At 39.6% G+C, this 24690-nt stretch overlaps 1 protein-coding gene across 1 annotated transcript in view; it reads right to left on the reverse strand.

The window, feature by feature from the left end:
* The window catches only part of alg13 (ALG13 UDP-N-acetylglucosaminyltransferase subunit), an 89649-nt gene that overhangs the window by 30220 nt on the left and 34739 nt on the right, over positions 1-24690 (reverse strand). The window contains exons 9-16 of the mRNA XM_072269769.1: positions 18880-18926; positions 17930-18002; positions 14458-14539; positions 13395-13551; positions 9002-9080; positions 4856-4964; positions 3959-4023; positions 670-770 (exon numbers count right to left, since the gene is read on the reverse strand). Of these exons, the coding sequence (XP_072125870.1) occupies positions 670-770; positions 3959-4023; positions 4856-4964; positions 9002-9080; positions 13395-13551; positions 14458-14539; positions 17930-18002; positions 18880-18926 (713 nt within the window). The remainder of the gene's footprint in view (positions 1-669; positions 771-3958; positions 4024-4855; positions 4965-9001; positions 9081-13394; positions 13552-14457; positions 14540-17929; positions 18003-18879; positions 18927-24690) is intronic.

Raw genomic sequence — 24690 nt, forward strand, 5'->3', positions numbered from 1 at the left:
ACATTGTGGGCTGAAGGGCCAGTTCCTGTACTGAACTGTTCGACATTGTACCGATAATGAGACACAGCGATGACAGTCAATTCACAAGAGTGTACACTAGATAGCAAGCAGAGCAGTAAGTGAAAAAACTTGGAAGTCACTTTGAATTGAAACATCCTTTTCCAGCTTAGTCTGGGGAACATATTTTTAACCATTGTAAGATTGAGTGAATAAATGGAGGATACAGGATCAATACTGAACTATCTGAATCATGACCAAGACCATATAGTTTGGCTTTAAAGCAGTCAAAATGAGAAACTTGTTTCATCATCCTTCCCTTTAAACTCTCACCCTCTCCAATACACTAATATTCTCATTGTGAGGTTTGAACTCATTTAACTTAGTCAATTTACTTTCAGTTCAGAATCAGGATTTGCAGGTAGAATTAAAATTTAGCCATTTATATTTCACGCTCCCAGGATTAGCAGGTGGTGCTCACTATAGTCAAACATTTTACCCTTAATATTTCTGCATTCTTCCCCCAGCCAACCCATCTCCAGAGTAATCAGCTTCAATTCTGGTAACAATTTCATAAACATGGTTACACTGCAACTGCCTGTTTTATTAGGCCAATACCTGTATTGAACAGGGAATATTTTTCTATTGAAAAAAAGTTGTGCGAAAACTAACTTTCCAGCTAATTCTTCTATGAAGACAGTCACCGAGTTGCCATCTTGTCCTGCTTCTTGAATGTGAGCATTGTAGTATTTCCCTCCTTGCTCAAGTTTCACCTGTAGACACACACTTTAGGATCAGCAGGTACTGATAAGATTTATAGATCCCATTTCACAGAATTAGTTACAAAAAACTACAGCTAAATTAATGAGCTATTAATTGGAAAATATGGAAGCTTAATGAGATCACCAAATTGAAAAACCAAGTGCATTTCACTGAAAAAACAATGGGGCTCAAGACTTTGATGACCAAAGGGATGGGAACAAGAGTGATAAGGCCGAAGGGGAAAACAAATCAAAGATAGCATGCAACAGATATTATAGATAGAACAGGCAGGAGATGAGGCTTAATCAGAGCCACTGGCATGAGTTACAGGGCAATAGAGGCATGGTACAGTTAAATAAAGCAACAAATACTGGACTCAGAGCATTGTATTTGAATGCATGCAACATAAGGAATAAAATGGATGATCTTGAAATTCAGCTACAGTTTAGCAAATATGACATTGTGGCCATCTCTGAAACTTAGCTAAAGGATGGCTGCCAGTGGGGGCCAAACATCCAAGGATGTACGGTATAATCAGAAAGAGAGGTTAGTCGGCAGAGTGGGTGGTGTGGCTGTGTATAAGAAATAATATTAAATCATTGGGAAAGAGATGACATAGGATTGGAAGGTGTAGAGTATGGGTTGAGTTAAGAAATGGCAAGGGTAAAAGGACCCTAATGGCAGTTGTATTCAGGCCTCCAAAGAGCATCTGGGATGTGGATTACAAATTACAGCAGGAGATAGAAAAAGGTATGTCAGAAAGGTAATGTGATAATCGTTGGAGATTTTAACATGAAAGTGGATTGGGAAAGCCAGATCAGTACTGGACCTCAAGACAGATATGTAGAATGCCTAAGGGATGCCTTTTTAAGAACAGCTTGTTGAGCCCACTAGGGAATCAGCTGTGCTAGATTGGGTGTCGTGTAATGACCCAGAGGTGATAAGAGAGCTTAAGGTTAAGGAACCCTTAAGGAACAGTGATCACAATATGAGAGTTCACTTTGAAATTTGAGGAGGAAAAAATAAAATCCAATGTGTCAGTATTTCAGTGGAATAAAGGAAATTACAATGACATGAGGGGGGAAATGGCCGAAGTTGACTGGAAAGGGACATCTGCAGGAAAGACAACAGAGCAGCAATGGCTGGAGTTTCTGTGAAAAATGAGGGAAGGGCAAGACAGATATATTCGAAATAAGAAGAAATTTTCAAAGGGAAGGACACTACAGAGGCTGACAAGTGAAATAAAAGCAAAAGAGAAGGCATACAAGGAAGCCAGAGCTAATGGGAAGATAGAGGTTTGGGGAGCTTTTAAAAACTTGCAGGACACGATGAATTATGAGAGGAAGCTGGTGACTAATATCAAAGATACTAAAAGTTTTTTTTTTTAAATTTAAAAAGTTATAAAAGGGTAAGAGTGTCCAGGGTAGATATGGGACAAATACAAAATGACGCTACAGATATTGTAATGAGAGATGCAGAGATGGCAGAGGAACTGAATATGTATTTTGCATCAGTCTTCACAGTGGAAGATGTCTGCAGTACACCAGACATTCAAGAATGTCAGGGAAGTGAAGTTTGTGCAGTAGAAATTATGACTGAGAAGGTGTGCAGGAAGCTTAATGGTCTGAGGGTGGATTAATCTCCTAGACCTGATGGAATGTACCCTCAGGTTCTGAAGGAAGTAGCTGGAGAGATTGCAGAGGCATTAACAATGATCTTTCAAGAATTGATAGATCCTGGCATTGTACTGGATGACTATAATTGCAAATGCTACTCCGCAATTTAAGAAGGTTGAGAGGCAGCAGAAAGGAAACTATAGACCTGTTAGCCTGACATCAGTGGTCAGGAAGTTGTTGGAATCGATTGTTAGGGATGAGAATACGGAGTACCTGGAGGCACATGACAAGAAAAGCCAAAGCCAGCATGGTTTCCTGAAAGGAAAACCTTGCCTACTGCATTTTTTGAGGAAATTACAAGCAGCTTAGACAAAGGAGATACAGTAAACGCGGTGTACTTGGATTTTCAGAAGGTCTTTGACAAGGTACTGCACATGAGGCTGCTTAGAGCCCATTGAATTACAGGGAGTTACTAGTATGGGTGGAGAATTGGCTGGTTGGCAGAAAACAGTGGGAATAAGGGTACCCTATTCTGGCTGGCTGCCAGTTACCAGTGGAGCTCCACAGGGGTCAGTGTTGGGACCGTTGCTTTTTACAATGTATGTCAATGATTTGGACTACGGTATTAATGGATTTGTGGCTAAATTTGCCAATGATACAAAGACAGGTAGAGAAGCAGGTAGTGTTGAGGAAACAGTGCCTGCAGAAAGACTTAGATAGTTTAGGAGAATAGGCAAAGTGGCAAATGAAATGCAATGTTGGAAAGTGTATGGTCATGCACTTTAGTGGAAGAAATAAATTTGGTGGGCAGATTATTTAGATGGGGAGAGAATTCAAAATGTAGAGATGCAAAGGGACTTGGGAGTCCTTGTGCAGGGTACCCTAAACATTAACCTCAAGGTCGAGTTGGTTGTGAAGGCGAATGCAACATTGGCATTCATTTCTAGGCGGTATAGAATACAAGAGCAGGGATGTGATGTTGAGGCTCTATAAGGCACTTGTGAGACCACACTTGGAGTATTGTGTGCAGTTTTGGGCTCCTTATTTTAGAAAGGATATAGTGACATTGGAGAGGGTTCAGATAAGATTCACGAGAATCATTCCTGGAGTGAAAGGGTTACTGTATGAGGAACGTCTAGCAGTTCTAGGTTTGTATTCCCTGGAGTTCAGGAAAATGGCGGGGGGGGGGGGGAAAAGGGGGATCTCAGAAACATTCCGAATGTTGAGGTCTGAACAGATTAGATATGGCAAGGTTATTTCCCATGGTAGGGGAGTCTAGGACAAGAGGACACGACTTCAGGATTGAAATACGTCCTTTTAGAACTGAGATGCGGAGAAATTAGTCAGAGGGTGGTAAATCTGTGGAATTTGTTGCCACAAATGGCTGTGGAGGTCGTGTCATTGGGTGTATTTAAGGCAGAGATAGATAGGTTCTTGATTAGCCAAGGCATCAAAGGGTATGGGGAGAAAGCAGGGGAGTGGAGATGACTGGAAGAATTGGATCAGCCCATGATTGAATGGAGGAGCAGACTCAATGGGCCAAATAGCCTACATCTGCTCCTATATCTTTTGGTCTAACTCACCTGGCATTTATCCCCCAAGCAGTACTGCTGTCCAGAAACCACCATATAGTCCACTTTCTGCTGCTCTGTAATAAGAAAAACCTTAAACTTTGAGGGGAAAAAAAATGTTCACTTTGATCATTCAAGCTCAGATCAGAATCAAGATAAATAGAAAAAGGTCAACATGAAGCAGTGGGAGAGAGTATTTACCACCACAAAAGTAATGGTTACTAACAGATTTCTGTTCCACCTAAATACCACTATGTGCAAGCACTTGCTTATGTGCCTCAAGTCAAACGTGCAAAAAATCAATGCTACCAATTTGAATTATAAAATAGGAAGTGTTCAATATACACCAAGATAAAGTTATCAATTGGAAATGTTAATGCCACTTTCTTCCTGTTGGGTACCTCCTGATCTGCCATTTCCAGCATTGTTTTTACTTGTGTCAGAATTATGTACAACATTGTCTTTACTATGCTTCAAAACTAAATTAGCTATTTATCTCAATCTTTCCCAAATTTCCAATTCAAAATAATCAGGTTTAATAGCAATGCCATATGTTGCAAAAATGTTATGTGGCAACAATACAAAAACTAAATTACAGCAAGTTTACAAATATTCAAAAAGTTAAAATAGTGAAAAAAGTGTGGTTGCACTTATGGGGTCAATGGCCATTCAGAAATCTGATGGCAGAGGGGAAGAATCAGAGTCTGTGCCTTCAGGCTCCTGTACTTCCTCCCTGATGGTAGCAATGAGAAGAATGCTTGGCCTGGGTGAGAGGGTTTCTTAATGATGGATGCCCCTTTTTCCTGAAATATCACTCCTTGACGTTCTGGATGCTGGGGAGGCTAGTGCCCATGTCATCCTTCCTACCCTCTCCAAATCAATGGAAATAAGACCATTATGAATGGCTACCTTTCCTGCTGTCAAGCCAAACATCAAATTCCACATTGCGATAAATTTCTGAATCCAGCGCCTTCAACACCTTAAAGGGAAATGGCATCTTTGATGGGCCATCCACAGTCTGAAATACAAGGTAATTGAATAAATCAGAAGTGAAAATTGCAGGAATTAAGTCCTATCAGATGAATCACCATTTTCAACACTGGGCACTGCCTCATTTGACCAAGCTGAACTTGGAACAGTACACAAGTGGTTCAAATTTCAAAGTAAAATCATTTTTACCACAGCTTTGGTAGCCTTACAGTGAAAATCATCTTGTTCAGTCCAGAGAAACATTTTAACAAAAACTTGTAAATAACAGAGGGTAAACAAAAGGTGAAATGCTGAAATCAAATCAATAAACTATTCAATGGCTTTTCATAGTTTTAAAAATAAAATCATAGAAAATCATTGCTCTATTACAAGTTAAACACATTATTATTCCATTTTCAACTTGTCTTTTCAATGAAGTCTCTAAAAGGTCCATTACTCAAAGTATAACTTTAGGGATAAAGCAGATGGTAATACTGAAGCGATAAAGCACTCAATTAACTTGGTGACTCTTCATGAAGTAACCAGCTGAAAAGTTAGTTTTGCATACAGGTCTGAGATTGTTACTCACTGAGGATGAGAGTGAGAGAGTTGTAGGATGGATAAGCAGTCAGACTGTGGCACAATGGTTCAGAGAGCCATTGTAAAGGTGGGGGAGGGGGGAGAAGAAAGAAATATAGTTGTAATTAAGGATTGTATCGTCAGGGGAAGAGAATTCTGTGTCAGGATTGAGAATCCCAAAGATAGTGTTGTCTGCCTGGTGCCTATGTTCAGAACATCTCATCTGACCTGCAGAGGAATTTGGAGTGGGAGGGGAAGATTCAGTTGTTGAAGTCCTTGTGGGAACCAATGGAGGAGGAAAGAGATTGAGCTGAAAGAATTCAAGCAGTTAGGGATCAAATTCAAACACTGAAAAGGTAATAACCTCTGGATTGTTACTCAAGTCACGTACAAATTCACACAGGGTTAATACATGTATAATGTGTGATCAAAATAAAATGCATGGCTCAAAAGATCCATGTGAAAATACACTGCTAGGATCAGCTTTATTCACCATATACATTTGCACGTATTAGGAATTTGCTGTGCTGTGGGGTGCAACATGCAACAAAAACATTCAATAGGAATAAAGAATTAAAAAATAAACTTCGAGGTTAATGTATATATGTGGAATAAAATGTGTATTAATACCACAATGCACTTTCAATGTAATAGCATATTAAAAAGTCTTTTGAAGTTTTTAAAATGCTTACAGTGCAGTGACTGAGGTAGAGTCGTGGGGTGGATAACTATAATGGTCGATCAAAGTTAGAATTCAAAAACACACAAGACTGTTGCATGCAATTTTCAAAAGAGGACAAACTGCACAAATAGTAAAAAATAGTAGACAAAAAACACATGATAAATGAACTGTGGAGTCCCCGAGAAAGAGCCCACAGCTGCAGAGTCTGTTCAGCATGGACGTGAGGACGCCCGTCCACGGGCCTGACTGGCTGAAAATCAACTACACCTGAACATGGCAGTGAGAGACCCAACACTCCTGTACCTGCTACCCAACAACAGTAGCAAGAGGAAAATAAAGGCAGATGTTGCTGGACATTGCTCGTTTTCTGCTCTCGTCCTCAACTATGTTAAACTTGCGTGACGCTTTAATTGGTGCAGGTTAGTCTTCCACCATCAGGCCTTGATGTAGACTCCACCCCCAGTGACAGCTGCCCTGGCCGTACCAGCACTAGAGTCTATTTTCCTGAATCCCACAGATCACAAAAGCACCAGATCATTTAGTCTGTTTAAAGCCAAATCCTTAAAAAAATTACAGGCTGCAGAAATCACAGTTCGGCAGGGTTTCCCAAACCACTTTTATGCCATGGACCAATCCCGTTAAGGAGTTTATGGATCCCAAGTTTGGATCCCCTGTACTAAGAGTACTTGGCAGCTTTCTGAGCTGTCTGCAGAACGTCACCAATGGTTGCTGGTGCCATCTTGCTGCCTGGGTGAAGAAACTTCTAAAATGGCATGAAGTTTTTGCTGAAATAGGCTTATAGCACTTTCCAGAAGTGAGCTTTGGGAAAAGGCACTTTTGCTGGGTAGGTACTGTCTGCAATGATTTTTCCCACCCACTTTTTTGTCCTGAACATGTATAAGTCGTGCAGAGATGGCAGACTGATGTTAACTGCATAATCTACAGATCTGTTGGCTCTGTAAGCAAACTAATGAATCTAGAAAATGTTGAGTTATATATTTGAGAATTGAAAAGACTGATCTTTCTTCATTATTACAGGAGTGAGTGCACCTGGCCTGTAGTCATTAAATCCAGTGATCTGATTTTTTTTTTTTTTTTTTGAGAGACTGGCATAATAGCAGATTTCTTGAAACATGGAACACTAAATCATTTAAGATTAGTACATTAGTGGATTTGAATTTGTGGGATATTGGCATCTATATTTGAGGAGGGAACTATCTCAATGGGATGGACTCCATCTGAACGATGCAGGGACCAGGGTCCTGGCAAATTGCCTAACTGAAGCTGTGGATAGTCCTTTAAGCTAATAGTAGGGTGGGGGTTCACCAGCTCGGAAAAGTGTGGATAAAATAAAAGGAACAGAGTGTGCTGAAGTGACAGAATCTCTAGAATAAATAAGACCAACCTTAGAAAGTGATGAAAAATTAATTTCAGGCAATATGGAGATATAATTAAAGAATGGTGGTGAATACAGCACTGAAAGTGTTATACCTGATACAATATACAGAAAGGTAGATGATGTTGTAGCGCAGTTAGAAGTTGGCAGATATGACATTGTAAGCAGAGTCATGGCTGAAAGATCACAGCTGGGAGCTTAATATCAAAGCATAGGCATCCTACTGGGTGGGTAGAGGTGGGGTTGGTGAGACTGTTGGTTTTAGAAGAAATTAACCTTAGAAAGTAGTAATATACAATTAGAAGACAGAATCCTTGTGGGTAGAGTTAAGAAACTGCAAGGTCAAAATGGGTAGGTTTTTTTTTAAAAATATATAGGTATATAATAGAGGTATAGAAAGTTATGAAGGGTATAGATAGTAGAAAAAACTTGCTTGCAGTTTCCTGATCTCAGGTGAGACTAGAACTAGAGGTTTTAGGTTATGGGTGAAAAGTGAAATGCTTACAAGGAAATTTCAAAGGCTAGTGAGAGTGTGGAATAAGCTGCTAACAGGTGGATGAGAGTTTGAATTCAACACTTAAGAGAAGTTTGGGCAAGTACATGGATGGGGGAGGTGTGGAGGACTATGATCCAGGTGCAGGTCCACTGGGGCAGAATGATAGTCTGGCATGAAGCAGATGGCCCAAAGATCACTACAGCACTGAAAGAGTCTCTTTGACATTAAGGATTGTATCAAAGTAATCTCTCCAGTGGTTTTCTCAGAACTGCTCAGCTTACTCTCCTTGGACATCAAATTGGTAGAGACATTGGTGATTGCACTATAGAATTCTTTGCAAATAGTCATGTGCCTGATGGATCATTTCGTCTTATTCAATCTATGCTTCAAAACACTGACATCTCTTGGTTCTTTCTCATTCAGTGAGGATTAGATTTCTTCACATGAAATTGATTCAAAGAATGGGAAGTTAGGCCAAGGCCATGTCCTGACGGCAGCTCCTTCCAGTAACAAATTGAATACAGCCCCATTCTAGATATGGAGTGATTAGTGCATTATCAATGAAGTTCTGTAGTGCTTTACATTTTAAAAAAATTACAAAGTCATGCTGCATTTCATTTGGGTCCAAATGTTCCAGAGACCAAGAGACAAGAGAATAAAAGAATCACGAGGAGGAGTTCTCTTCTGCACTAACCAACTTTTATCCCAGCCACTAAAAACTGAGATGATTACCAGCTGGTCTTCTTATGGGACCTTAGTACAAGTTAGCTATTGAATCAATCTACTTAATGATTATACCCTGTACACAAGGCATCCTCATTCCAGAATATGTAGCCAGTGCACAACCAATTATCAGGAATAATGAATCACCAAATTCTTTTTAAGCCTTACAGCATCAAGAAATTGATTCAAATTTCAATGAAACACTGCTACCTTAATTTCTTCTGTAGAATGCTTTGCCATTTTCTCCTCTGGTAAGCTCTCCAATTCACTATTTTCTTTGCCATTTTTTCTGAAACAAAAGAAAAAAAACTAGACTAAAACATTTGTTACCTCAAATCTTTATTTTAAATAAAAGCAGTCCTAGGTGTGAATCTCTAACAAATTCCACTTCAATGTCCTTCTCTGACATTGTCAGTTCTAGGTAATGAACTATTCAAGATTAATTACCGGTACTTCTCTGCACACCCCCCTCCAACCAAATATTCCCACTGTTACAAACGTTACTACTTTCATAATATACAATGAAATGACTAAAATATACAAATTTAATACAAAAAATTATTCATTCTTCTGTGTGGGCACATGGCCAAGTGGTTAAGGCATTGGACTAGCAACCTGAAGATCATGAGTTCGAGCCCCAGCCGAGGCAACGTGTTGTGTCCTTGAGCAAGGCACTTAACCACACATTGTTCTGCGATGACACCGGTGCCAAGCTGTATGGGTCCTAATGCCTTTCCCTTGGACAACATCGGTGTCGTGGAGAGGGGAGACTTGCAGCATGGGCAACTGCTGGTCTTCCATACAACCTTGCCCAGGCCTGCGCCCTGGAGAGTGAAGACTTTCCAGGCACACATCCATGGTCTCACAAGACTAACGGATGCCTTTATTCATTCTTAAAAATGTGCCCAATGTTTTAAATCAAACAGCTTGTTATTAAGTGATTTAATCATGATTCAATTAGCTTACTTCCTATCAGAATTATGTAATAACTCAGCTGCATTATACTGGTGACAAATGTCTGTGCTACAGTACCCGAGTTAGTTAACCAAACAAAGATCAACTCTTTTGCAATCCAATCAGACAGAGGCATACAAAATTGGAAAGTGGGAAGGGGCTGTTCCCCACAGTGCATGATGTAGGTGCCATGTTTTCCCCCTATTAAAGCACTTTTCCAAGGACCAGATACTCTTATTCTTAATAATCCAGACAGCTTCCAACATGGAAATAGTCACTAATTATGGCGAATATTAACCAATATAATTAGTATTTTAATAACCCAGTTTTAAATTCTATGATTGACAAGAGTAAAACATCACTCTACCCTGTTCCTGTTCTCACCAAGATCCTCACCTGAAAAGCATCCCAAATCCATCTTTTCTCTCATGAATTACTCAAAATCCAATTTCAGTGTTAATTTAGTTGGACTAATTATACTTTTCTTGTGACCATGTTGCCAACACCCTTGGTGGAACTAAGTGCTACCCAACTTCTTTCATAAATAATCTGACGCTAAGTTTATTCAAAAGTTGTACAAGAGTGCAAGCAGATAAAAGTGTTCTTTTCCAGGAACTTGACAGAGCTTCATTCCTAAACTCTAATTTGTAGAATTACCTGACTGATTGTCAAACACTGGTATCTTTAATTTAATCATATGATTGATAGTGCCCTGCACTAAAATAGTTCCCTGATTAATAATCAAATCAGGCTCATTAATATCTGAGAGATGAAACAAATTGGTACAAGACCAAACGAGAGAGGAGCAGAATCAGGCCATTCAGCCCATTGAGTCTGTTCCATCATGGCTGAGCCCATATCCCACTCAACCCCATACACCCACCTTCTCGCTACAACCTCTGATGCCCTGACCAATTAGGAAGTGATCAACTTTCACTTTAAATATACCCATGGTCTTGCCCTCTACAGCTGTCTATGGCAGAGCATTCCAGAGATTCACTACTCTAGGTTTTAAGAAAAAAAATCCTCCTTACCTCTATTCTAAAGGGTTGCCCCTCAATGTTAAGGCTGCGCCTTCTTGTTCTGGACACCCCTACCATAGGAAACATGCTCTTCATATCCATCCTATCTAGACCTTTCAGCATTCAGTAGGTTTCAATGAGATCCCCCTACATTCTTCCAAATTCAATGAGATGCCAAAACTGGAAACATTCATATGTTAACTCATTCATTGCTGAAATCGTGAACTTCCTCTGGACTCTCTCCAATGACAACACATCCTCTGAGATACTGTGCCTAAAATTGTTGATAATTCTCCAAGTGCGGCCTGACTAGTCTCTTATAAAGACTCAGCATTATCTCCTTGTTTTTGTATTCTATTCCTCTTGAAATGAATGCCAAAACTTCATTTGCTTTCTTTACCACAAACTCAACATGAAATTAACCTCTGGGAGTCTTGCACAAGGACTCACTAATCTCTTTGCACCTCTGATGTTTAAATTTTCTCTCCATTTAGATAATAGTCTGCACCATTGTTTCTTTTACCAAAATGCATTACCATACATTTCCTAACATTGTATTCCATCTGTCACTTTTTTGCCTATTCTTTCAATTTGTCCAAGCCCTGCTGCAATCACATTGCTTCCTCAGCACTACCTACCCCTCCAGCAATCATTTCATGTGCAAACTTTGCCATAAAGCCAATTCCATTATCCAAATCACTAACATGTAGTGGTCCCAATACTGACCAGAGGAACACTAGTCACCAGCAGCTAACCAGAAAATGCCCCCTTTACTCCCACTCGCTGCCTTCTGCCTGTCAGCCATTCGCCATCTATGCCAGTATATTTTCTGTAACACCATAGGATTTTATCTTGTTAAGCAGCCTACCGTGAGGTACCTTATCAAACAGCTTCTGAAAATCCAAGTAAATGACATTCACTACCTCTCCCGTACAATATGCTACACATTGTTAGAGAAATTAAGCGCAGAGGGATACAGAATGGGTTCCACAACCTACTAAATTGGTGACAACCCCATCCATTTACCCTGCAACCAACATTCACTAGTTTTATAAATGCTGTTACTCAATTCAAACCAATGATAGTTACAACTGCTTTCTTAATGTGCACAAAATTTGAAATAGCTCATTGCAAATCCCTGCAATGAGTTGCGCTGATATACAAAAGAAAATAACCAACAAGAAACCAAGGATTGCCAATACTCAAGATGTACATAGTATTACTGAGTACAAAAGATGAGAAATACTGAAAATGAATAGGTTTTGTTTAATATTTCAACTTAGTAACGTGAACAGCAATTCAGGACACCAACCTTCTCCCCGATTTAGATACCCAAAATTTAGGACAGAAGATAGGAGGGGGTTAAATGTTTTTCCTTTTTTCAAGATAACAAGAATAACTGAGAAATACAGAGCACTGAACAATGTCAGTAGTGGGAAAACTATCGGAGAATATTCTTAGACTGAAGCGATATAGTCTGGATTAGGGATAGTCAGCATGGCTGAGCAATAGGTCACGTCTCATGAGCCTGATTTAATTCTTTGAGGCAGTGACAAAACGAATTTATGAAAGTAGAACAGTGGATCTGTAATATATGGATTTTAGTAAGGTATTCAAAAGGTTCTCCATGGAAAACTCAGGAGTCAGGAGGCATAGGATCCAGAGATTCAGAATAAACTCCCTACAGAAGGCAGAGGGTGGTAGTAGATGGGGCATTCTCTGTAGTTAAGGCAGCTTATGGTATGTTGGCCTTATTTGTTGAAGGATTGAGTTCAAGAGCTGCAATGTCATGTTGTAGCTCTATAAAACTCTGGTTTGATCACATTTGGAGTATTGTGTCCAGCTCTGGTCTCATTATCGGAAGGAACTGGAAGCTTTAGAGGATGTACAAGAGATCTACCACAATACTGCCTGGATTAGGGAACATGTCTTATGAGGAAAGGTTGAGTGGATTCAAGCTTTGCTCTTTGGAGCAAAGAAGGCAAGGTGTGAATTGATACAGGAATACAAAATAAGGGGCATAAATGGAGTAATAGCTTGGTCCTCCCTCCCCCCCCCCAAAAGCAGAAATGGCTAATACAAGAGGGTATAATTTTAAGCAACACACACACAAACGCTGGTGAATGCAGCAGGCCAGGCAGTATCTGTAGGAAGAGGTACAGTCGACATTTTGGGCCAAGATCCTTCGAAGGGTCCCAGCCCAAAACGTCGACTGTACCTCTTCCTATGGATGCTGCCTGGCCTGCTGCGTTCACCAGCATTTTTTGTGTATGTTGCTTGAATTTCCAGCATCTGCAGATTTCTTCGTGTCTGCGGTATAATTTTAAGGAGATTTCAGGAAAATATTGGGGGGGGGGGGGAAGAAGGGAGAAGAAAGAAGAATAAAAGGTTTTTTTTCAAATACAGCAATTTGTGGATTTGTGGAACATGCTACCATAGTAGTAGAAGATAGATACAGTAGGGGCATTTAAGAGACTGATAACCCTAGATTCTTCCTTCAGAAATTTGCCTATGTGGAGAGAAGCATTAGATTGATCTTGGAGTAGGTTAAAAGGTTAGCACAACAAATTAAGTTTAAGGACCTGCAACGTGCTGTACTTCCTATATTCATAACCAACATTACATACCGTACAACCTTTTCAGAAAGATGTTCAGCATCATTGCCTTGGGATGTACTTGTTCTCCTGGTTTTCTTGCCGTGATTACGGAATAGTTCCACTGCTCCTCGCAGTTCTTCTTCATCGACTCCAAAGACATCTCTGTACAACATTTCATATACAACCGCTGAAATAAAAGGCATTTTATGCATTTATTCCTCTTGTATTTGGAGAAAGAACAGAGTACAAGTTCAGAAGTGCCAACTAGTGCCAAAACCAAGGACTGGAATGAAATACTGAATTTATTCTGCCTAATCTCTGCTTCCAATTTTTCCCCCCAAATCATTTGAAATTTACAGATTACACCATACCTTTGATACAGACTGAGATTATGGTAATATTATCAATATATTATGTATGAATATGTTCTGCTTTGTTGAACATTACAAGACATATCTGAATATTACTTTTAACTGACAAACTGAAGCTACATAATGCTGTTAAGCAAAACAAATTTTGGCATGGCTATTGCAGTATCTTTTCAATAATAAAGAAATCTACTCCATAAGATAATGAAGGCAATCACAATGATTTAGCACTTTAATATACTGTAGCTTTAAACAAAAAGACACTGTGCTGAAGAACTTCACAGCTGCCACTGTTATAAACAAGTTACTTATAGATAAAGAACACTTTCAAGCTGGGGGGGGGGGGGGGAGGAATATTAATGGTCATTATAAACATCACAAAAAAAACACCAAGGAAATTTCTCATCCTCCATTCTCTACACCTCCAACCACCTACTCCCCCACCCCCCCGCCATCAAAAAAAATTTCCAAATTGCCTTTCAATACCAGCCAATCATTGTGTTCAAATAATCAGATTTGTACCCTAAGCCATACATCTTTATGCCATTCTTGGATAATTATACATCACACTGCTTTTTTTTTGACTTGCGTCCAAGTTAGATGTCAGATAAATGTCACTAGAACTGTACATTAACTTTTACTTCACTTCAGGTAGTAAAAATACCAAATCAACAGCATTTTAAAAATAAAATAATCAATGCAATTATTTAATGCTTTAAGCCTACCTTGACACACAGCTGCAACCCCTTGAAACTGCTTTGTAAGGACACTATCATAATGGCCATTGTTGGAAGAGCACAGCAAGATCTTTTTTATTAAAAAAAGGAGAGCATTAATTCATCTTTATGCTGAATTGAAGGATTATGTTTTTAAGCACTGCATTTTTGTCCAATGTTTTATGTTTTTCCTCATTCTCCACTCTCTACACCTCCAACCACCTCCTCCTCTGCCCAACCTGGTTCAAATCAGGCAAGACATACTAGCAATTTTGTGACACATTTTACAACCTCAGGTATCAATGTTTATTACTGCTGCTAACTGAATTGTGATCACTTCAGTAAGTGTGATAGAGAAAATGCAGCAAATACGAGTTCAGAAAATGAAGATAACTGATGATCTCACACCTTTAAAGGTTCAGTGGTGTTGTATGGGTGAATTTTTCTAGGTCAATGGAAGTTACTCCTGTTAGTACCAAAACTCATTTTTATTTCACTTAAAAAAAAAACCAAAGTTACTGCACAATTACAAATATTGGTTCTTGGATGCTACTTTTCGAAAATAAGTTGTTTTTAAACTTAGAGGATGGAACTGGACTCTCTGATGGTGGTGTCTGAAAAGAGGATGCTGTCTAAGTTGCATGCCATCTTGGTCAATGTCTCCCATCAACTACATAATGTACTAGGTGGGCACAGGAGTACATTCAGCCAGAGACTCATTCCTCCAAGATGCAGCACAGAGCGTCATAGGAAGTCATTCCTGCCTGTGACCATTAATCTTTACAACTCCTCCCTTGGAGTGTCAGACACCCTGAGCCGATAGGCTGGTCCTGGATTTATTTCATAATTTACATATTACTATTTAACTATTTATGGTTCTATTACTATTATTTATGGTGCAACTGTAACAAAAACCAATTTCCCCCTGGGATCAAAAATATGACTAAAAACAGAACCTTCTAACTTCAATAAAAGAGCTGTAGGAACTCTGGTCAGCCAGCAACTGTACAAGGAAATACTCAAGTCAACATATTGGGTTGAGATCTTTATTCTTGTCTCCATTGCTTAAACTTAATTTGTGAAGTCATGTTGATATCCAACTCACTTATCAGAGTTTCTAAACAAGTGGACAGATTATCAGTGTACGATTGACTGCCTAATGCAGTAGTGCTTTTAGCACTCTAACCTCATTTTGGAGGGAACTATCAATCCTCTCTACTGCATATCCATTAGGTTACTTTGGTTATATTGCACATTTCTCCCATTAAACTAATCCTATATTATTCTCAGACACAAAACCAGTAGTTAATTAAAAGCCATTCCTCATTGTTTTGAAGGAATGTTTTTTGCAATTCCCCCCCCCCCCCCATTTTTCCAGGGCTGTAGTTCCTTGTTTACTGCAGCAACCTGTCCAAAACCTCACTTCTGCTGCTACAGGGAGCCTTCCCCCTTTATTTCTGTTTCTTCACTGTCACCATCGCCCCTTGCTGCCAGTGTTTCTGCTCAGCCATTCATTAAAACAGACTTCTCCCACCATCATATACAGTTCTCAATGCTCCCTTTTAGCCCCAAGCCTCCAAGAACCATCATGATCATTCAAGTACACCTTCCACCAACCCCAACCCCCCCCCCCCACCACCACCCTCCAAAAGCATGTAGGCTGTGATAGAACAGTCATACCTCCATGTTTCAGTCTGATCACTTGTGCCCTGGATGCCTTACCATGTTTGACAGCACACAAGATCACATTGATCTGCTATTGCAGCAAGTCGAGATCACACATCAGATATCCTCAGAAGTGCAATGTAATAGGATCTAAAATGATTTAGCTACCGATGACTGTAGTTATCTTTGGATGAGGACAAGTTGAATGAGTCACTGGAATATTTGTCAAGTGTCTGTCAAGTGCCCTTAATTACCATAACGTCACAACAGGCTATACAACTTCATGCTTTTTGTATTCAAACACCAAAGGGAATTCAAAATTAGATATTGTCAGTACTGTGTAAAATAAACAGCAATGTTAGTGGCAACTGGAAAGCCAAGGCTTTTCACAAGATAACCAAAGCAGCCATGATTTTATTGAATGATAAAGCTTGATGAACCAGTTGCCTATTCCTGCTCCTATTCCCCATGTTCTTAAAAAGCAACTCATTAAACATTTCCTTGATCAATTTAGACCCATACTAGAGGCAATTGTTTTTAAATTGGTCAGGGTTTGTGATTACATAATAAACATGCTCAATAACTATGTAAATACACAGGACCGTAGCATGGAGAGGAATTTGTAATGAGAGCTCTGATAGCAAATGATATTGCTTTTAAAAAAAATCGAATAGAATCTTGTTGACATTACTCAGATATTGAGCAAGGATATAACCCTACACTCGACGTATAAGCCTATTTAGGACTAAGCCGTTATCAATCCATCACCACACAATGAATTGCTCTGACATGCATTGATACTGAGTAGCTTCCAGGATGATGAAGAAAACAGGTTAAACTCCAAGTTGAAAAATGTTTAAAATGCTCCATTAATAAACTTGTTAGCTTACAAAAGTACAATTCCAACCCAGAAAGTAATCAGCTTCCACAGATTTTCTAGCATATTCTCTTTTTATTTTGTGATTTCCCACACATGCAGTGCTTTGCCAGATAGGTTTGCTTACCAAATTTAAACAAATGAATTTTACATTTTTTGCCAGTTAGACAGAAAGCTAAATTTGCTACAAATTGGGAGAAATATCCTGGAAGTACCCCACAGCATGAATAAAACATTGGGAGTGTGGAGTCGAGACTTGAGTACTGATACTGAATTCTCTTGGGCTCCAGTTAATGTAGATAGGGGAAAAAACAGAATAGCTCAGCAAAACAGAAAACATTAGACTTTACATATAAACAACTGCATTCAAATAAGCTGCCGGTGGTACAAATTTTCCAAAATAGACTGGGCATAAACTGAAAATGTTTGTTTCAGAACTTTTGATCCTTTAAAAAGATAGAATATAATGCTTCCATTATGTACGATTTCCAAGTTTATTCCAAGTACAATTCATCCATTTTTCTTAATAGCTGATTAGTTAAGTCCGAGAATCTAATGCAAAAACATTACCCACACAACTAAAAGAATCCCAGCAGCTAGCCATTAGTAATGAGCTAGATCAAAGCTTTAACTATGCAAGCAAATATATAGCTTTGCTAGGTTATGCACACATAACCAGCAATAAAATAAATTCCAATAAACATTTGTAAACAACTCCATTGATTATACTACCAACCATGTGATCAATTATACGATCAGCACTTTTTCACAACTTCGAATGGCATTTACACAATTGTTCTACAATTAGTATTTTTTTCTTTATTTCAACTTCACCTGCTTCCTGGTCTTAATTTACTGTTTACCTTGATTTGTTCTACAGTACATACATCTTATGATGCATCCCAACATTATAAAAGGAACAAAATGGGTTTTCCTTGCCTTCTTCTCAAATCCATTATTTGTGCCTTGCATGGGAGGTTTTCCAGGATACCGGTAAATGAGAAAATCACAACTTGATATTTGGAGAAAAGAGCACAAAATTTGTAAATTGATTTTTAAATCTCATTTCATCTGGAGGAATTGCATCAAGCATTTTGGCATCACAATTTAGTCAATACATTAAAAACTTCATTTGTCAAGCTACTCATAAATCCTCCCCCCTTAATGCTATAAAACTTCAACTGTCATTGAGCTTGACCAAGATATCTCATCCTTGAAAGATTGAAGACTTTGACCACATTCAACAGGAGAAATTTGCTATAATTTATAAAAAGTGAAATTAGAATCAGCCCCAAACAATACAGTATACCAGTAGAATGAACCAGTACAAGATAGTTGACTTAGTATAAAAAGATATACAATAGAGAAAGGAAATCAGGAGACTGGAAGGGGCATAGACAGCATTAAATACAGACCAGCTGGCTCCTTTTGCAGTTGGACAAATGGTCATCTCATTGTTGGCTTAGCAAACAGAAATAAGCTTTAAGTTTAACATGATTTGTACTATTGGATACGTAAGATGCTATAGAAACAACCTGGTCAGCTTGTAATATGAATATCCAATAATACAATATTTCATTAAAATAACATTAGATTAATAACCAAGTATTAGCAACAAATTATGTTTAGCTGCAACCACTTGAAGATTAGGAGAAAATTCTTAAATATCCAGTGAAGCATGGCTTAAGTCATAAGCACCAAGGCTATTTACTGATCATTAGATGCAGACTATTACAGGTAGATGACATTTAGCCAGAAAATTCCACCAGTCAGCATCTAGACTTATGCTTTTCAACAGTTGTCTTTTATACAAAAGAAAATGCTTAACCACAAATTACAAATTTTTGTAATTACTCATCTATCTTTTTCTTTATTTATGCCATACTCACTTGTACATCAGTGAAAGCGCATTCATCTCCAAGACACCTGCCCATTCCTGGAAAACATTGAATAAAATTTGAATGCAAGCAAATAAATCTTAAGTTTATGCAGTAAATATTTGCAAGAATATTTTGGATTCAACAAGATCATTGAAGTCCATTACAACAATGCAAAATATTTTTCTGAACTAGGCAAAGAATGATGTTTACCTTTGCATCTTCCTCCTACCAAGCAAGATGGAAAAACATCTTTCATTAGGTCCCATGCACAAGATTTACACACTACAGAATTTCTGGCAGGATTGCTTGCTGCTGCTTACTGGGACAATATTGTGGCATGAATTGTGGGAGGTAGGGTGGAAAATGAGAAATAAATTTGAGTCACTGGGATTGGGCCCCTTTGATATTGATAAGTAGAAGAGGTTTGGTTGGTCAGGAGGTATCCAAATGGGGGAAAAATGCGAAAGACATCTTTGTCTTTCAGTCACCTTTAAGAAAGTGAAGACCTTAAACCCTCTGGCTTTGGGACAATAAAGTTTTTAACTAAACTAAGAATGGCCTCACCTTTCAGTTAAGTGCAGATTCAGTGCATGTGTGCAGAAACTCATGATCTGAATTAGTATCGTATGTCCTTTAGTGTCTTACATATGCCCTGCAACCTCCACCCTGGGCTCTCATTCACAAGAGTCTTCATGACAATCTGAAGAATGACTTTCCACTCTACCATGAAAATTATCCTCCACATGTAAAACGGGTGGGTGTCCCAACCTAAAGATTTAACTACAGGACAATGCATTTAACCGTAATTTGAAATGTTACATCAATTGGAATTTTTTTCCATTCAGGACTGTATGTAAAAAAAAAAATAGCAAAACATTGATTAAACATCCAAGTTACATTAACATTTGACAGCATTCTTCCACGTTGGATTAAACACATAAATCATATTAGCCAAAGCCAGACAAGTTTAAACTAGATATAGAAGAGAGTTAACTCCTCAGTTGACTCTCCTTGCGCATAATAGGAAGCAGTTCCAGCAGCATACTTAAGCTGTATAATATTTGAACAGTCTCCTAGTACAATAAGATGGACTCTACCTCAATCTACTTTGCTATGGCCTTGCAAGTTATTGTCTGCCTGCACTTTCACTATAACACTATTTGGCATTGATATCATTTATAGCTGGAAATACCTCAGTGCACTGACGTGATCAAATCATCTGTACAGATGGCATGCAAAACAGATTTTTGCTGTACCTTGGTATATTTGACAATAATCTAATTTACTAAGTCTATTAGAAGTTGTGTGACAATTCAGAGGTCTGTCATCCAGAGGGAAGGACTTGCAGTCACTACCAAAATGAGGAAGGCCTAGGTGTAGGCCACGGCCATAAGTCAAGGTTGGTGGGCAGAGAGAAATCAGAAACAATAATCAGATTAAAAATTAAAACAACTGCAATTGTGATCCTTTCAACCACAGGAAATCATGGGATTTAGTTCTGGTAATGTGGGAAAAGACATCAGACGATGGAAGTGAGATTAACTTGCATTCAAATGCCACCTCAGAAGGATGGCTTGCATGAAAGAATAGTCAAAGCTGTGTTGTCATAAGCATTGCAATACAATATTCTCCACTCACAACTTTAATCATCAAAATAGAAACTGATCAGCTAAAGTACAGAAAACTTAGCAGATTACACTTCTTAAAATACACAAAGTATAACTTGTTTACAATAAAACTGCAGGAATTGAAATGCAAAACAGAAACGGCAATCTTAAAATACAAATAAAGAAATGCTCAGCATGGCAATGCATTATGTGGAGAAAGGTTGAATTAGGATTTCTGTTTGTTCACCTTCCATCAGAACTGTTCAACCTCCACGGATCTTAATTAACCTGTTGAGTATTCCCAGCATTTGTTTTATCAGCAGAATGTCCCTGGGTGGAGATGACATGCATGATAGAGTCCAGCCACCATCCAGAGATTCACAAAAACTGTTATAAACTCAGGACAGGGCCAATGAACGTAACCTGTTCTTTAACAGATTTGACATTGGGACCCCTACCCATCCCCCCCATAAGCCATCTGTTGTCGGCCCCCAACCAACACATATTCCACTCTCCCTCCTACCCCTCACAGTCCCCCACCCTGCTCTCATGACTATACCCCTTCCCCACACGAAATCACCACGGTGGGCTTCACGGCTGAACAGGTGAGAAGACAGCTGAAATGTCTCAAACCAAGCAAGGCTGCAGGACTGGATGGTGTCAGTACCAGGGTGCTCAAAGCCTGTGCCCCTCAGCTATGTGGAGTACTTCACCATGTATTCAACCTGAGCCTGAGGCTCTGGAGGGTTCCTGTGCTGTGGAAGATGTCCTGCCTTGTCCCTGTGCTGAAGACGCCACGCCCCAGCGGCCTCAATGACTACAGACCGGTGGCATTGACCTCCCACATCATGAAGACCCTGGAGAGACTTATTCTAGAGCTGCTCCGGCCTATGGTCAGGCCACACTTAGATCCTCTCCAGTTCACCTACCAGCCCCGACTAGGAGTTGAGGATGCCATCGTCTACCTGCTGAACCGTGTCTACGCCCATCTGGACAAGCCAGCGAGCACTGTGAGGGTCATGTTTTTTGACTTCTCCAGTGCGTTCAACACCATCCGCCCTGCTCTGCTGGCGGAGAAGCTGACAGCAATGCAGGTGGACACTTCCCTGGTGTCATGGATTCTTGATTACCTGACTGGCAGACCACAGTACGTGCGCTTGCAACACTGTGTGTCCGACAGAGTGATCAACAGCACTGGGGCTCCACAGGGGACTGTCTTGTCTCCCTTTCTCTTCACTGTTTACACCTCAGACTTCAACTACTGCACAGAGTCTTGCCATCTTCAGAAGTTTTCAGATGACTCTGCCGTAGTTGGATACATCAGCAAGGGAGATGAGGTTGAGTACAGGGCTACAGTAGGAAACTTTGTCACATGGTGTGAGCAGAATTTTCTGCAGCTTAATGTGAAAGAGACTAAGGAGCTGGTGGTAGACCTAAGGAGAGCTAAGGCACCGGTGACCCGTTTCCATCCAGGGGGTCAGTGTGGACATGGAGGATTACAAATACCTGGTGATACAAATTGACAATAAACTGGACTGGTCTAAGAACACTGAGGCTGTCTACAAGGGTCAGAGCCATCTCTATTTCCCGAGGAGACTGAGGTCCTTTAACATCTGCCGGATGATGCTGAGGATGTTCTATGAGTCTGTGGTAGCCAGTGCTATCATGTTTGCTGTCGTGTGCTGGGGCAGCAGGCTGAGGGTAGCAGACACCAACAGAATCAACAAACTCATCCGTAAGGCCAGTGATGTTGTGGGGATAGAATTGGACTCTCTCATGGTGGTGTCTGAAAAGAGGATGCTGTCTAAGTTGCATGCCAACTTGGTCAATGTTTCCCATCCACTACATAATGTACTGGGTGGGCACAGGAGTACATTCAGCCAGAGACACATTCCTCCAAGATGCAGCACAGAGCGTCATAGGAAGTCATTCCTGCCTGTGGCCATCAAACTTTACAACTCCTCCCTTGGAGGGTCAGACACCCTGAGCCAATAGGCTGGTCCTGGACTTTTCATAATTTACTGGCATAATTTACATATTACTATTAACTATTTATGGTTCTATTACTATTTATGGAGCAACTGTAACAAAAACCAATTTCCCCCAGGATCAATAAAGTATGACTATGACTAAACAAGCCTTTCCGCTCACTAAGGTTTTAATTTTACACCGGAGCTGTTCCTCACATACTTTCACCATCAATATGATTAGATTAAGATTGTCCACCATCAGTTTTAATGTTCACCACTATACATAATCTCCAGCAAGAGAAATTATCAGTAGCTGTTGTTTTAAAGAACAAGGCAGGGAAAATTATTTGCATATTCCCTTTCATCATCTACAATGTAGTGTCCAATTGTGATGGATTACTTACCGTGTGCAGCTGCACAATAATGTTCAAAACCCTTTGGGATTCAGCAGTCCACTTGATCAAATGACTGCTTCTAGACTCTGCACAATGCAACAATTGAACAAACATCATCAGGATAACAAGGTCCCACATGGGAGATTGGTCAAGGTTCAGTCACTTGCATTGAAGATGAGGTAGTAAATTGGATAAGACATTGGCTTCGCTGTAGAATGGTAGATGATTGCCTCTGACATGAGGTCTGTTACTAACAGTGTGCCACGGGGACACCATTCAGTTGATGTCATCTACTTCAATGATCTGGATGGTAAGCATCAAATTTGCTGATGATATTGTTAAGTGATATTTGGGTTGAGGTCATTTACATTTAGCAAATGGCTTTGGCTACCAGTCTTCTGTTCCTTGACAATGTATTGCGGATTTAATTTGAAGCAATGGAAAGTTTGAAGTTAATAACTCAGTTAATAACACATCAGGGGTGATTGATAAGTTTGCAGCTTAAGGCAGGAGGAGATGAAGTTATTACCTTCAAACTTTCTGCATAATCACAAACAGTTGAACTGCATGTGCTCGTAACAAGAGCTGCATAACTCATCTCCTTCTACCTTAGGCCATGAACTTATCAATCACCCTTCTGTGGACACTTTCTGGAGGTTCAAGATCCGTATGCTCCACAACCGCCGGACTAAGTGTGTAAATGTAGGAGGGGACTATGTTAAATAAAATTAAATGTGCTAGGTTTTCTAAAATTGAGTCCTTCTACCTTGGGCCACAAACTTTTCCATCATCCCTTGTAGATTTAATGTCAGAGAAATGTTTACAATACATATCCTGAAATGCTTTTTCTTCGCAACCATCCACAGAGTGCTCCCAAAGAATGAATGATAGTTAAATGTAAGAACCTCAAAGTTCCCCCCCGCTACCCCCCACACACAAGTAGCAGCAAACGATGATTCCCCCCACCAGCAAAAATTTAAAAATCAGCCCCCACCACCAAGCACTCAAGCATGCAGCAAAGCAACAGCAAAGACACAGACTTGAAATACCCCAAAGACTACTCATTCACAGGAGAAAGAGGTGTCTCCGTTTCATAGCGAGAGGGGAGACATAACTTATTTATAGTAATATTTGTTTTATGTTCTGTGTGCCCTACAAAGGAGCTAGAAAGTTCTACAGGGTTCACAAAATCTACCTACATAAATGACCTAAAATGTGATCAGATCTTCGCACAAGTCCTAAAACTAAACAGAGAACCCAATTAAATAAACACATTATACTTGTGTATATATTAAGAAAAATGATCCATTACATGTATTTGTTGGAAAAAAATGTAAACCTTTGCTTTCAGTAACTGCTGTGACCTTGTCCAACAATAACTTCAACCAAACGTTTCCAGTAACTGTTGATCCATCCTGCACATTGGCTTGGAGGAACTTTAGGCCTTTCCTCTTTACAAAACTGCTTCCAATCTAGGTTGTTGGTGGGCTGCCTTGCATGAACTGCTTGCTTCATGTCCTGCCACAACACTTATATAGGATTAAGGTCAGGACATTGACTCAGTCATTCCAAAACTTTTTTTTCCCTTTTTAAACCTTGCTGTTGTTGATCTACTCGTCTTTCAGATCATTGTCTTGCTGCATTATCCAACTTCCATTAAGCTACAGATGATGGACTGCTACACTGCCATTCTCTTGTAAAATGTCTTGATAGAGTCCAAGCCCTGAAGCAGCAAAACAGCCAAACAATGATGCTCCTTCCACCGTGCTTCACAGTTGGGCTGAAGTTTTGATATGCAGTGCCCTTTTTCTTCCAAACATAGTAATGCAGGTTTCTGCTAGAAAGTTT

Source organism: Mobula birostris, chromosome 10 (assembly GCF_030028105.1).
Source record: "Mobula birostris isolate sMobBir1 chromosome 10, sMobBir1.hap1, whole genome shotgun sequence".
In the NCBI taxonomy this organism is placed as follows: domain Eukaryota; kingdom Metazoa; phylum Chordata; class Chondrichthyes; order Myliobatiformes; family Myliobatidae; genus Mobula; species Mobula birostris.